We start from the raw sequence: 15,672 nt of genomic DNA on the forward strand, positions 1-15,672 counted from the left end.
AGCTCCGGACTTCCGATCCTTGAGACTGAGGCTGCGGATCTTCTTAACAGAACATTTAGTTCAGTTTTTACTAATGAATTACTTGATGGCTTGCCCGATCCACCATACTTCGCATATCCGCTCATGCAAAATATCACATTCGATCCCATCGGCATTGTCAAAGTAATTGAATCATTGAAGAACTCGTCATCTACAACAGTAGACGGTATCATTGCCAAAGTTCTAAAAGATACTAAACATGTGTGTAGCCTGTTTTTATCACTCATATTCCAGGAATCGCTTAACAGCGCTTCAATTCCACATGACTGGCAGGTGGGCAAGGTCATCCCAGTCTTCAAGAAAGGAAGCCGATCATCACCGAGTAACTATCGCCCTATTTCCATAACGAGCGTGTCTTGTAAAATAAAGGAACACATTTTATACTCGCATATTGCTAACTTCCTAACATCCGTCAATTTTTTTCAGCCAAGTGAACACGGTTTCCGCAAAAATTACTCCCGTGACACTCAACTTGCTCTTTTCATGCGCGACTTACATTTAAACCTAGATCGTAACATCCCGACTGACACAATATTTTTAGATTTCGAAAAAGCATTCGATAAGGTTCCTCATGGTCGTCTCTTAATAAAGTTATCGGGTCTTAACATTCATCCTTGTGTTCTAAGCTGGATTCTAGGGTTTTTAACTAACCGTGAGCAATTCGTATACGCTAACTCACACTCTTCATCCTTAACACCTGTGCTTTCAGGCGTACCTTAAGGTACCGTACTTGGTCCCCTCCTTTTCTTAATATACATCAATAACCTACCTTGTAATATTTCTTCTCATATCCGACTTTTCGCTGATGATTGTGTGGTTTACCGAGCAGTTACTGACCCCAGCGACCATTTGGCGTTACAAAATGAGCTATCACGCATACAAAACTGGTCTACCACTTGGCTCATGTCATTAAATGTAGCTAAAACCGTGTTATAGTCTATTCATCGTCGTCGTAACTACGTTATCCCTAATTATAGCAGCAATAACACGCAGATTGCACCAACGGATTCATTCAAATATATTGGTGTGTACATCTCGCGTGACTTAACTTGGACCTGTCAGGTTAACCACATAATAAACTCTGCTAATCGTACTCTAGGACGCGTAACCTCTTGCTCGCTGCTCCCTCTATTAAACAACTTGCTTTTCTAACCTTTGTGCGGCCTAAGCTTGAGTATGCCGAAGCTATTTTTGACCCCCACCACAATAACCTTATTAAAGCCTTCGAGTCGATTCAGAACCGCGCGACACGATTTATCCTGTCAACTTATTCATACAATACAAGCATCTCGGCACTAAAAGCCCAAATAAACCTACCCTCTCTAGCCTCACGCCGTAGAATAGCCCGTCTTAATCTTTTTCATACATTATTTCATTCCTTGCCTTTTGACAACCCGTACATAAAAAGAGCACATCGCATTGCCCGCACCAGTCACTCTAATACTGTATATCCCCCACAAGCCCATACCGTTACTTTTCAGCAATCATTTTTTCGGCGCACAACACAAGACTGGAATGGCCTGCCCGCTGAAGTTGCCACTATCATCGACCCACTCGCATTCAAGCGACTCATCGGAAATATCCCTTTATAATTTGTAGTATCTCTTTGTCACTAACTCCCCACTCCCTCATGTAATGTCTAAACAGAGACCTTTGAGGAAATGAATAAATAAAGAAATAAATAAATCACTGATGGTTTCTCCAGAATCTTTGTTTTTCGCTTGTTGCGCATACGCAGGGCCCAATGCAAGGCGTACCTGAGTGCCTGCTCGACTGATGCGGCCGGGCCGGTCGACCAGAAGTTTCAGGCAGCCATCTTGGGATGCACAGCCGACGATCAGAAGAAGACACGCCGTCGCCTTGAGGCTATCCTGGCGGCCCTGCCGCGTCGGTGCTGATGTCGTACGCCACTCGGTGTAACAATTCGCTTTCGGCACAGTGCACACTTGTGCATTTGCTACAAAGGACAGCTTCATATCCAAGAACGCCTCCAAAGCCGCGTGAAGCGCAAGTGCACCTGGCTGTTTGAATATGGTACACTAGACACGACTGAAATGATAAGATGCAGAAATTTTCTCGCAGTTCTCGCAGCACTGCAACTTTTGTTTCGTAGAATGCGCACACTGATGGTTATGTTGCGCAGTGGGACTGGAAGACCGATTATGAACGCAATCTACTGATTCTGTGTCATCATAACCGTAGGCAAAATTAAGGACAAGTACGGACTGGGCACCTTGGTTAAATATTCCTGGGTGGTATATTATAATTTGTGAACGTTATATTGTAGTACATACACAATACAATTTCTTAGTAAACATTCCAAGACTGTTTCAAGGTGCTTGATTGTACGGCAACATATTCCACAGATTATGTGCTGCTCGTTCCCAGTTGAATACAGTAATTTTCTTCTATTAGCTTAGTTACATACTGGGCTAGATCTAAGGTACATATAGCATTTCAATTATATTGTGCTATAGCTCACTGTGTTCATGAAAATGACTCCTTGTTTTTTTTTTTGAATTTGATCCAATGGTGCAAGATATACCAAAGAAAACTCAGTGCCCTTCCCAACTGTGAAGAAGGATGACCAGCGACGCTGTGCATGTGGGGCCGCTAATGGTTGAACCACTCCGCCGCCGCGGGTCAGCCCAGTATTGCGCTATCTTCGGTATCGGCCGCGCAGCCGTTAAAAGCTCGTCGAAGACCCAGGAACATTCAATTTGGCAGCAGCGGCTTGCGGCAACGTGTATACCAGCCTGACACTTGAATTTTTTACCATAGAGACCAGTGTGTTTCTACCACGTTTTTGTTGTATCTTTCACACCTTCTCTTGCTGTTGCTGCTTCTAGTACTGTTGTTGCTTTAATGCCTGCTTTTTCTTAAGCTATGAATTACTGCCTGTCTATATCTACTTGTAGGGTTGTACCTAATCTTGCTACTTTGAATTTCGCAGTACTTGTATAGCATGACAAAGGAAATGCATAAGTTGTTTGAGGATCTCAAGCAAACAATGACGCAGGAATTTCGTGATTTTCGAGAAAGCCTTGAGAGGCATTTAAGAAGGGACATCAGGGAAATAAAGGTTAGCCTGAGCTGCATAAACGAATGTTAAACAGGAAACCAAGCTTTAAAATGAAGTGCTAGGATGTTGGAGGGTAAGCATGATGCTATGTGTGCGGAGCTGAAGCAACATGAGAATACACTTATGCACAGTGAAGAGCACTCGAGATGCAATAATGTAGAAGTCAAGGTTGTGCCACGTGCTTCGAATGAAAACGCCAAAGAAATCACCAGAAAACTGGGACAAGCAGTAGGCATGCCCCTTGAGGACTCTGACATTGAAATTAGCCACCATGTTAAAACATCAGCCACTACTACTTCTCCTAACATTGTCACTCAATTTGCCCGAAAATCATTACGAAACTGCTTCCTAGATAGGACTTGGAAACAAAAGCTATCTTCCGACGCCTTGGGATTCTCACCAAAAGTGTCCGTTTATGTAAACGAGAATTTGTGCTCTGCCATGAAGCCGCTGTTCGGTGCCGCGAATGAAAAGAGGAAAGATTGTAAATGGCAGTATGCGTGGACAAGAAACGGCAAGATATTTGTTCGCAAACCGGCTGGAGCGCTTGCTGTTCTACTAAATAGCCTGGATGATTTAAGGAACATCGTGTAGGAAAGCTCAGTGGTTTTCTGTTTTGCTTTTCTGTTTTTGTGTTCAGTTATTGGTTTTCTATGAGATGGTGTTAACATACTGATGAATGCAAAGAGACCAGCACTATCATTTTTTCACCAAAGCGTTCGTTCATTAGCCTCCTCATTCTATGGGTACCCAAAGGGTACCTTTTTATTTAATTTGACAACAATTTGCAAAAAGGAATACTCGCTTTGAGACTTGTATTAGCGTTTGCTTACATTGTATTTTCCGCTTTGTGCAAGAGATGGCGCTCTAAGTCTTGCCGCGGCTGCCGAACCTCCAGTCAAACATGGCTTCCTCCAGCCCGCGCGCGCGTTTTCATCCCCGCGGTAAGTAAACTTTTCTTACGCTGCCTTGCGGCCCTCCTCCTAAACTTTGTAGCTGTGATAACAATGAAGACACAATATAGACCTTGCTGGTACATGTTTAGTACGAGTATTGAACGTAGTATTGATATTAGGTGTGCGTGAAGTTTCAGGTACATAATTGGGTACTTGGCGATTCAGTTGTTCAGTGGTGATTTACAGGAAAGTACCTCACGGACGAAGAAATCCAGGCTCTTTTGGAGCAGAGTAATGCGGATTTGTCAGGCTGTGATGAACGAGAGAGTGCATCGACAACTCCGCACAAAGTTTGGACGAATCCAGCCGAGAATGCAACTCGACGATAGTGACGATCAACCGAACCAGCCTTCAACTGCAGACTGCATGTGGAAAACTCAAACGTAAGTGTATTTATTTTCAAATATTTACGTTTTCAAATCTTTAAAATTTCGGCGCAGAGAGTGATGAACAGTCTACACCTCCCAAGAGAGCCAAGGTGATTCCTCTGCCTTCAGACAAGGTGCGCTACGACAGGACTGGACACTTTCCAGAACATGAAAAGCTGAAGTCCCTGATGAAGTGTCGGAACCCGCAGCCAAAGAGAAGTCGCCAGTAAAATGCCGATAAATGTAACGTGTTTCTTTGCCTGCAAAGTAGGAACTGTTTCCTGGAGTTCCATACGGCCTAAGTCCCAGAGTATTCACTTTGGTACGAACAAACAAACTACCTTTCGTTCAGATTGTTCACATCCAACATTTTTGATCAGTTGTTTTGCTGTATTTTGCGTGCAATAAACAAGCTTTATCAAAATTGTTCAAGAATTGATGTCTCAGGACGGATGAGGTTAGTAAATGAAACAGATGCAATGGAAATGCTCCTGGAAAGCATAAATCTGCCGTTTACTGCTCTAATGCTTACGGAAAAGTGGTACACTAACATGCCACAAGTGTTTTGTCCACCCGGCTATCAAAGTTTTTATCGAAATTGGGAAGAAAAATGCGGAAGTTGTTTTGCTATATTTGTTGAGGAGGGCATCACATGTGAAATCGTGGACGATTTCTGCGCTATCAGTTCTGATATCGAAGTACTTACACTCCGAAACCGCGACAATCTTTTTTGTTTCATCTACCGGCCACCCTCCGGTAATTTTAATCGCTTTTTGAGGTTCACCGGAGAGCTTTTCAGCTATATTGCGGAGCAAAATTTAAACCTTTTTCTAGGAGGTGACTAATGTAGACGTGTTTACGCACGCGCACTATAAGCAACAATTTCAGGACCTGATAATCGCGAACTGTTTAAGCAATGTAATTGCAGCGCCAACACGTGTTACTCAGGGAAGTCCCACACTGTTAGATATTTTCATCACAAACACTTACTTTGATCATGTAATAGAGAATATTATTTATACAGATATCAGCGACCATTTAGGTATTGTTATGTTAACCAACAGTACCTTCCGTTTAGTAAAAAAAAGCACACCAATTTGCTATGTTCAAGACATAACGGCACGTTCTCTGGAAGATTTTGCAGCTCCATCAATTCGAAGCAGTGGGAAAATATTTTAAATTCAAACAATAGCGAAAATGCATATTCAGCTTTCATCATTACATTTAAAAAAGTATACCATGGACATTTTCGACTAAGAAAGCTAGAAGAAGCTTCGAAAGCTCGTAAACCTTGGGTTACCTATGAATTATAAACATGATTAAGCATAAGAATTCGCTGTACGCCCATTTTGTTAAACATAAAAATCCAGCTAGTCTGGAAGAATATAGGTCGTACCGAAATAAACGTACAAGTAAACGGAGACCAGCTAAAAACTTATATCTACAAAATTATTTTCAAAACCGGCGCCTACGCGATCCGATGTGACATGGAGAAATTTAAGCTTTCTGCTAGGCCCGGGTAAACCTCACATTATTCCCGATAACCTTCTACATCAAGGCGAACGGCTGTCTGGCGCAGCACTAGCCGATGCTTTTAACTATTTATTTACCCAGCAAGTTAACCCCTGTAGTGATTTACAGAGTAGTCATTATGGTGCCTTGCCCATTAAATATATGAGTACGAAATCATTTTTCTTCACTCCTACGAATTATGCTGAGTTTTTTTTTCTTTTATAAGCTCTTTTAAAAATAGTAAATCGCAGGACACGGATGGTATTCAAATGGACCTATAAAGCGTGTCCTTGATATCATTTGTGCTGTTCTTACTCGCATGTAAAACTTGATTCCATCGTCTGGCCAATTTCTGAAAGCCGTGAGAATTGCTGGAGTGCAGCCTGTGTCTAAGAAAAGGTGACAAAAATTTGCTAGGCGATCGTCGTCCAATTTCGATCCTACCAGTATTTTCTAAACGCATTGAAAACATAATTCACGCTAAAATAGCATCATATTTTGACAAAAATTATTGGTTGGGCGATTTCCAAAATGACTTTAGGAAGCATTGCTCCACCGAAACAGTCTATTAAATCATAAAGAAATCATTCTGCAAGAGTTCAAGAATAAAATATTACTGATGGCAATGTATATAAATTTTTCCAAAGCATTCGATCTTGTAAACCATAAAATTTTACTAGCTAAGCTGCTAGCTCATGGCATCCGTGGTATCGCCTTGGAGCTCATTGAATCTTACTTATCGCATCGAGCACAATATGTAGAGTTGGAAAGGGAAAGGTCCAGTCTTCGGGCTGTAAGAGTTGGAGTGCCGCAGGGAAACATCCTTGGACCACTCCTGTTCATAATGTTTGTCAAGGCTATGCCACGAAGTTTCAAAACGGGCAAAATTTATTTTTATGCTAATGATACAGCAATGTTTATCACTGCTACGTCAGAAAGTGAACTAGAGCTTCAGGGCAACCTAGCGTTAACAGAATTTAAAGATTGGACTGATGCAAACTGTTTCCGAATAAATGTCAGCAAAACAAAAGTTGTCTATATGCAAAAAGTCAAAAAGTTACAAAGTACAATAAACATGAAAATAGATACGGATCAATTAGAGATAGTTAACACGTTCTCTGTCTTAGGTGCAACATTTGCTAAAGACTTAAGTTGGAATGATCACGTGGAACATGTTAGTAAATAGCTTTCTTCAGTTGTAGGTAAATAGGTCGATTGAAATCCTTGCTTCCTTTAAAATCAAAATTTTACTTTACAATACTTTAGTATTGTCAGTTCTGCAATATTGTAACCTCGTTTTGGGCGCTATAGCAAGATAAGCCTTACGAAATTGCATTTGCTCCAGAAAAGAGCAGTATTCTCTTTATGCAACTATTGTTTAATTTTGAGCTACAGGTCATACTTGAAGTCTATTAAATCTATTGTGTTTTCTTTGGCCAATTTAAAAGCTAACCGTAGCATCCTTGATATTAGGCATAAAGAGGAATGGCACGTACGCACACTTCGGACTAATTACGATGAACAGTCATTAACATTTACCGTACCCATTCTACTTAATCAACTCTCACTGGAAGACTTTGATCATTTATGCAACTCCAGTAATGAATTAGGACTATTTTGTCAAACATACCAAATAGACTAGAATGTCACAATATATTTGTTCACATATTAGAGTCATGAGTGCGTGTTGGCACATCTGTCCATGCGTGTATATCGATCTATGTGCATTGCTTGTGCATATTCACATGTGCACTTGTCTTGATCGGGTGACACGTTTCACCGCCTAACAAATGTTATCGCACAGCGCAGAACGCACCTGCATGTATCTGAAGTTTCTGGAATGTTCTCGATGCCCCCATCCGCTGTCTGTGACCGAACCTTGTGTAATCTCATTGCATGTGGTGGCGACGCGAATAATGTAGAACTTCGTGGGAGACACACGGGTCTCAGGGATTAGTTTGGAACATTCGGCGATTGATGTATAAAAGCCGACGCGCTTGACCCGTTGATCAGATTTTCGATGATCGCCGACAGCGTTCGCCGCTATCGTTGTGCTATAATTGTAGCCTGTTGTGTGGGCACAGGTTCGCCCAATAAAAGTTAGTTTTGTCGTTCACAGTATTGCTACTGTGTTCTTCAACGTCACCACCACGTGACAATATTGACACGTGTACTTATCTTTATCGGGCAACCACTTTTAGCCGCCTAACAAATGTAATCGCACAGCGTGGGACGCGCCTGCATGTATCCGAAATTTCTGGAAAGTTATCGATGCTTCTATCCGCTGTCTGACGTCGCCGAACCTTGTATTATCCGATTTCATCGCGTGACGCGAATGGTGTAGAACTTTGTGGAAGGCACGCGGGTCCGATCGATTAGACTGGAACATTCGACGAGTGCTGAGATCAGATTTTCGACGACCGCCGACTGTGTTCGCCGCTATCGTTGTGCTTTAAGTGTAGCCTGTTTTGTGGGCACAGGTTCGCCCAATAAAAGCTAGTTTTGTCTTTCACAGTACTGCTACTGTGTTCTTTCTTCACCGTCACTACCACGTGACAATATGGTATATATCTACATGTGTGTATATATGCATGAGTGCGAAATTGTATGTGTTTATAAGTATGTATGTATTTTGTGTAATTTTATACCAGGTTTTTCTTTTTGTTGAAAGTGCATTTGTGTCCAATATTACTTTGTTGCAAGTGTTGCATTTTTCGTGATGTTTCTGCAGTGCTCTGCTGTCAAACGTATAAGGGGGCGGGATCCTCGTCAAGCTGTACACCAGATTTTAGTCTGTTTCCTCTTTCTGAATATGAAAAGAAATAAAACACCATTCATTCAACAAGCTCGCCTGTGTTTCAAGGTAGTTGCGCTGCGCCTTTGATTAAGTCATCGAACAGCATCTATCACAAAAGTGGAGAAGAACGTAAGCAGACATACACACTGCTGACATGCATCAACTAGAATGCCTGCAGTTCAAGGTGGTTGCGCTGTGCCTTAGATATCTTCACTGAATTAACACGTCCACAATTGAAACGAACAATACAAGGAGACATACACAGTGCTGACATGCATCAACTAGCCCGCCTGTAGTTCAAGATGATCGCGCTCTGCCTTTCATATAGTCATCAAATAGCAGCGTTTACTAAACAAAGCAACAACATAAGAAGAAATGCACAGCGTTGACCTGCATAAACTAGCTCTCCTCTAGTTCTAGATGGTAACACTGTGCCTATGCGATCGTCATCAAATAGCGGCGTGTACTAAACTAGGAAATACCATGGACAGACATGCACAGCACTGACATGCATCAACTAGCCTGCCTGTACTTTAAGGTCAGTGCGCTCTGCCTTCGATGCAGTGATCAAAAAGAAACGTGCACAAAACAAGGTAAGAATAAAAGGAGATGTGCACAGCGCCGACATACATCAATTAGCTAGCCTATAGTTCAAGGTATTGCGGTGAGCCTTAGCAATAGTCATCAAGTACCACCATGTACACAACAAACGGAGAACATAAGCACACATGCACAGCACTGACATGTAAGAACTCGCCAGCCTGTAGTTCAAGGTTGTTGCGCTGCCCTATTCATATTGTCATCAAAAAGCAGCGTGTATAAAACATGCTGAGAACATAAGGAGCCATGCAAAGCGCAGGCATGTGTCAACTAGCCCACCTGTAGTTCAAGGACGTTGCGTTGTGGCTTTGATATAGTTCTCAAATAGCAGCTATTCGGAATGTCGAGATAAACACAAGGAGACATACACACTGCTGACATGCCTCAACTAACCTGCGCGTAAATTATGGTGGTTGCACTGTGCTTTTGATATTGTCATCAAAAAGCAGCATATACAAAACAAGTGCATTTGTCGGTTCCGCATTTCCAGTGTATTTTCGATGCTGGTGGCTTCGCGAAGTAGCTCGTCGACGGTCTTCGGTGGGCTCCGTACCATTCCATCGAAAAGTTCCTCCTTTAAACCACGCATCAGTAGGCGGACTTTCTTCTCCTCGGACGTTTCCGGGTCGGCGTGGCGGAGTAGGCGGCTCATTTCTTCTGTAAAAATCGCGGTGGTCTCATTAGGCAGCTGCACTCGTTTTCCTATTAGTGCTTGGGCTCATTCTCGGCGTACGACGCTTGTGAATGTCTGCAGGAAGCCGCTTCGGAACAGGTTCCATGTCGTTAAGGCGGCTGCTCGGTTCTCGAACCATGTTCTGGCGGCGTCTTGCAATGCAAATAGACATACCGAAGTTTGTCGTCGCTGTTCCAGGTGTTAAAAGGAGCGACCCGCTCGTATGTTTCAAGCCAGGTTTCCAGGTTGTCGAATGTGTAACCACCGAACGTCGGAGGCTCCCTGGGCTGCTGCAACACGATTGGCGACGCTGGGGCTGCCATTGGGGTGGACTTGGTGGCCAACTTCCTAGTCGTCTCAGGCAAAAGTCCGTGCTCCGGGGGCAGTCCTTGCAGCCTGCGGCTACCTCGCTGGTTCTTGGCGGCGTTAGTGTTGTCTTCAAAGTGCGAGCTTGGGTCACGCCTTTGTGGTAGCGTCCGGCACGTGAAGGCAAAGCACCTCCACCAGATGTCACGTGGTGGTGACGTTGATGAACACAGTAGCAATACTGTGAAAGACAAAACTAACTTTTATTGTGCGAACCTGTGCCCCCAAAAACAGGCTACACTTAAGGAACGGCAACAGCGGCGAACACAGTCTATCACAGCGCATCTCCAGCGCACGCAAGGAGCCCAACAGCTCGCGCGCCTACGGATCAAAAACCAGCAGTGTACCGACAGCCGACAACCTACGACGCTTGGTCGAGTGCAAACCCGGCGAGTATGTTTGGGTTTGGACCAGGATACGCCGAAGAGGACTGAGTGAGAAACTATTGCGGCGCTATTTCGGACCCTACAAGGTCATTTGACGTATTGGAGCACTTGACTCTGAGGTCGGGCCAGACGGCATTTCTCATTCACAGCAGTGCCGCGCACGATCTGACGAGGTCCACGTGGTGCCTCTTAAACCGTTTGACGGACGCTGACGAAGTTCCTTATTTTGTTGTTCTGTTTGCTACTGGTGTTTTTCTTTATTACTATCGTTAGTAGCATCGGGTCGATGCTCTTTAAGAGGCGGTACTGACGCGTGTACTTGTTTGTCTTTATCGGGTCACACATTTCACCACTTAACAAATGTTATCGCACAGCGCAGGACGCGCCTGCATGTATCAGAAGTTTCTGAAATGTTATCGATGCTTCCATCCGCTGCCTGTAACCGAACCTTGAGTAATCCTGATTGCCTGTGTCGCGACGCGAATAATGTAGAACATCGTGGAAGGCACGCGGGTCCCAGCGATTACTCTGGAACATTCGACGACTGATGTATAAAAGCCTACGCGCTGGACCCGCTTATCCGATTTTCGACGATGGCTGACTGTATTCGCCGCTATCGTTGCGCCGTAAGTGTAGCCTTTTATTGTGGGCACAGGTTCGCCCACTAAAAGTTAGTTTTGTATTTCACAGTAAGATTACTGTGTTCTGCAACGTCACCCCCACGTGACAATATCGTCATTATTATTAGCAGCCTCTACAAAACAATTGCAGAATATAAGGAGACATGCACAGCGCTGACCTCCATGAACTAGAGTGCCATTATTTCAAAGTGTTTCTTCGTGCCTTAGATATATTCATCACATAGCAGGGTGCACACAATAAGGGCAGAACAAAATGAGACATCCACAGCGTTGACATGCATCAATTAGCCCGCTTGTCGTTCATGGTAGTTGTGCTGTGCCATTGACATCCTCATCAAATAGCAGCGTCTACAAAACTAGCGAATAACATCAGGAGAGATGCACAGCGCTGACATGCATCAACTAGCCCGCCTGTTCTTGAAGGTGATTGCACTGTGCCTTTGAGATAGTCCTCAAATAGCAGCCTGCACCCAACAAGGGCAGAATATCAGGAGACATGCACAGTGCTGACATGCATCAACTAGCCTGCCTGTAGTTCAAGGTCATTGCGCTGGGCCTTTCATCATCATCATCATCAGCCTGGTTACACCCACTGCAGGGCAAAGGCCTCTCCCATACTTCTCCAACTACACCGGTCATGTACTAATTGTGGCCATGTCGTCCCTGCAAACTTCCTAATCTCATCCGCCCACCTAACTTTCTGCCACCCCCTGCTACGCTTCCCTTCCCTTGGGATCCAGTCCGTAACCCTTAATGACTATCGGTTATCTTCCCTCCTCATTACATGTCCTGCCCATGCCCATTTCTTTTTCTTGATTTCAACTAAGATGTCATTAACTCGCGTCTGTTCCCTCACCCAATCTGCTCTTTTCTTATCCCTTAACGTTACACCTATCATTCTACTTTCCATAGCTCGTTGCGTCGTCCTCAATTTGATTAGAACCCTTTTCGTAAGCCTCCAGGTTTCTGCCCCGTAGGTGAGTACTGGTAAGACACAGCTATTAAATACTTTTCTCTTGAGGGATAATGGCAACCTGCTGTTCATGATCTGATATTGCGTGCCAAACGCACTCCAGCCCATTCTTATTCTTCTGATAATTTACGCCTCATGATCCGGATCCGCCGTCACTACCTGCCCTAAGTAGATGTCTTCCCTTACGACTTCCAGACCCTCGCTGCCTGTTGTAAATTGCTGCTCTCTTCCGAGACTGTTAACAATTACTTTAGTTTTCTGCAGATAAATTTTTAGACCCACTCTTCTGCTTTGCCTCTCCAGGTCAGTGAGCATGCATAGCAGTTGGTCCCCTGAGTTACTAAGCAAGGCGATATCATCAGCAAATCGCAAGTTACTAAGGTGTTCTCCATTAACTTTTATGCCCAATTCTTCCCAATCCAGGTCTCTGAATACCTCCAGTAAACACGCTGTGAATAGCATTGGAGAGATCGTATCTCCCTGCCTGACGCCTTTCTTTATTGGGATTTTGTTGCTTGCTTTATGGAGGATTACGGTGGCTGTGGAGCCGCTATAGATATATTTCAGCATTTTTACATACGACTCGTCTACACCCTGATTCCGTAATGCCTCCATGACTGCTGAGGTTTCGACAGAATCAAACGCTTTCTCGTAATCAATGAAAGCTATATATAAGGGTTCGTTATATTCCGCACATTTCTCTATCACCTGATTGATAGTGTGAATATAATCTATTGTTGAGTAGCCTTTACGGAATCCTGCCTGGTCCTTTGCTTGACAGAAGTCTAAGCTGTCCCTGATTCTATTTGCGATTACCTTAGTAAATAGTTTGTAGGCAACGGACAGTAAGCTGATCGGTCTATAATTTTTCAAGTCTTTGGTGTCCCCTTTCTTATGGATTAGGATTATGTTAGCGTTCTTCCAAGATTCCGGTACGCTCGAGGTCATGAGGCATTGCGTATACAGGGTGGCCAGTTTCTGTAGAACAATCTGTCCACCATCCTTCAATAAATCTGCTGTTACCTGATCCTCCCCAGCTGCCTTTCCGCTTTGCATATCTCCCAAGGCTTTCTTTACTTCTTCTGGCGTTACCTTAGGGATTTCGAATTCCTCTAGACTATTTTCTCTTCCATTATCGTCGTGGGTGACAGTGGTACTGTATAAATCTCTATAGAACTCCTCAGCCACTTGAACTATCTCATCCATATTAGTAATGATATTGCAGGCCTTGTCTCCTAATCGATACATCTGATTCTTGCCAATTCCTAGTTTCTTCTTCAGTGTTTTTAGGCTTCCTCCGTTCCTGAGAGCATTTTCAATTCTATCCATTTTATACTTCCTTATGTCAGCTGTCTTACGCTTGTTGATTACCTTGGAAAGTTCTGCCAGTTCTATTCTAGCTGTAGCGTTAGAGGCTTTCATACATTGGCGTTTCTTGATCAGATCTTTCGTCTCCTGCGATAGTTTGCTGCTATCCTGCCTAACGGAGTTACCACCGACTTCCATTGCACACTCCTTAATGATGCCCACAAGACTGTCGTTCATTGCTTCAACACTAAGGTCCCCTTCCGTAGTTAAAGCCGAATCCTTTGAGAATCATCAAATAGCAGCATGGACAAAGCTAGGGAAGAACATGAGGAGACTGACACAGCGCTGACATGCACTAACTCTCTCACCTATAGTTCAAGGTCACTGCGCTGTTCCTTTGATAGAGTCATCGGAAAGCCGCCTCTACAATCGAAGCGAATACTTAAAGGAGACGTGCACAGCACTTACATACATCAACTAGTCCGTCTGTTGTTCAAGGTCGGTGCGCTGTGTCTTTCACAAAATCATCGAACAGAAGTGTGAACAAAATATGGTAAGAATAAAAGAAGACATGCACAGCGCCTACACGCATCATTTAGCCCGCCAGTAGTTCAAGGTCAGTGGGTTGTGTCTTGTATATAGTCATCAAATACCTGCATGTACAACCCAAGCGAAAAACATAAGGAGGCATGCACAGCGCTCACATCCATGAACTAGCCCGCCTGTAGTGCTGTGCATGTATGTCCATGGTATTTCCTAGTTTACTACACGCCGCTATTTGATGACGATTTCAAAGGCACAGTGTTACCATCTAGAACTAGAGGAGAGCTAGTTTATGCAGGTCGACGCTGTGCATGTCTTCTTATGTTGTTGCTTTGTTTAGTAAACGCTGCTATTTGATGACTATATGAAAGGCAGAGCGCGATCATCTTGAACTACAGGCGGGCTAGTTGTTGAATGTCAGCACTGTGTATGTCTCCTTGTATTGTTCGTTTCAATTATGGACGCGGTTATTCAGTGAATATATCAAAGGCACAGCGCAACCATCTTGAACTGCAGTCAGGCTAGTTGATGCCTATAAGCAGTTTGTATGTCTCCTTATGTTCTTCTCCACTTTTGTGATAGATGCTGTTCGATGACTATATCAAAGGCACAGCGCAACTACCTTGAAACACAGGCGAGCTAGTTGAATGAATGGTGTTTTATTTCTTTTCATATTCAGAAAGAGGAAACAGACTAAAAGCTGGTGTACAGCTTGACGAGGATCCCGCCCCCTTATACGTTTCACAGCAGAGCACTGCAGAAACACCACGAAAAATGCAACACTTGAAACAAAGTAATGTTGGAAACAAATGCACTTTGAACAAAAACAAAAAGCTGGTATAAAATTACACAAAATATATACATACTTATACACACAATTTCGCACTCATGCATATATATACACATGTAGATATATACCGTATTGCCACGTGGTGGTGACGTTGAAGAACACAGTAGCAATACTGTGAACGACAAAACTAAGTTTTATTGGACGAACCTGTACCCACATAACAGGCTACAGTTATAGCACAACGATAGCGGCGAACGCGGTCGGCGATCATCGAAAATCTGATCAACGGGTCAAGCGCGTCGGCTTTTATACATCAATCGCCGAATGTTCCAGACTAATCGTTGGGAACCACGTGCCTTCCACAAAGTTGTACACCATTTGCCTCAGGCGATGAAATCAGATAACACAAGGTTCGGCGACAACAGACAGCGGATAGAAGAATCGATAACTTTCCAGAAACTTCAGATGCATGTAGGCGCGTCCCGCGCTGCGCGATATTTGTTAGGCGGCGAAATGTGGCTGCCCGATAAAGACACGTAGACGTTTCAATACCCCCCTCTTAAAGAAGCATGGACCCGTTGCTGCAAACAAACGAAAGTAATGCAGAAAAGCACTCGTAGCAAAGAAAACAACAAAAC

The 15,672-nt window shown here is 43.7% G+C and overlaps 1 protein-coding gene and 1 long non-coding RNA gene across 4 annotated transcripts in view; both read left to right on the top strand.

Annotated features, from left to right (window-relative positions):
* LOC135902237 (BAG family molecular chaperone regulator 2) overlaps positions 1 to 2,368 on the top strand; it is a 72,104-nt gene extending 69,736 nt beyond the window's left edge. The window contains exons 3-4 of one of the 3 annotated variants that reach the window (XM_065432208.1): positions 274 to 361; positions 1,778 to 2,368. In XM_065432208.1, the coding sequence (XP_065288280.1) occupies positions 274 to 361; positions 1,778 to 1,816 (127 nt within the window). In that variant the 3' untranslated portion in view covers positions 1,817 to 2,368. Of the gene's footprint in view, positions 1 to 273; positions 362 to 1,520; positions 1,661 to 1,777 lie in introns of those variants that run through there. The other 2 variants (XM_065432207.1, XM_065432209.1) reach the window with 2 other exon arrangements.
* A 1,553-nt stretch (positions 2,369 to 3,921) lies between these two features.
* On the top strand, positions 3,922 to 4,703 carry LOC135902238 (uncharacterized). The gene is made up of 3 exons (XR_010564455.1): positions 3,922 to 4,065; positions 4,264 to 4,460; positions 4,518 to 4,703. It is a non-coding gene; the product is annotated as an uncharacterized lncRNA (long non-coding RNA).
* Positions 4,704 to 15,672: the final 10,969 nt, after the last annotated feature.

Source organism: Dermacentor albipictus, chromosome 6, assembly GCF_038994185.2.
Source record: "Dermacentor albipictus isolate Rhodes 1998 colony chromosome 6, USDA_Dalb.pri_finalv2, whole genome shotgun sequence".
Classification (NCBI taxonomy): Eukaryota; Metazoa; Arthropoda; class Arachnida; order Ixodida; family Ixodidae; genus Dermacentor; species Dermacentor albipictus.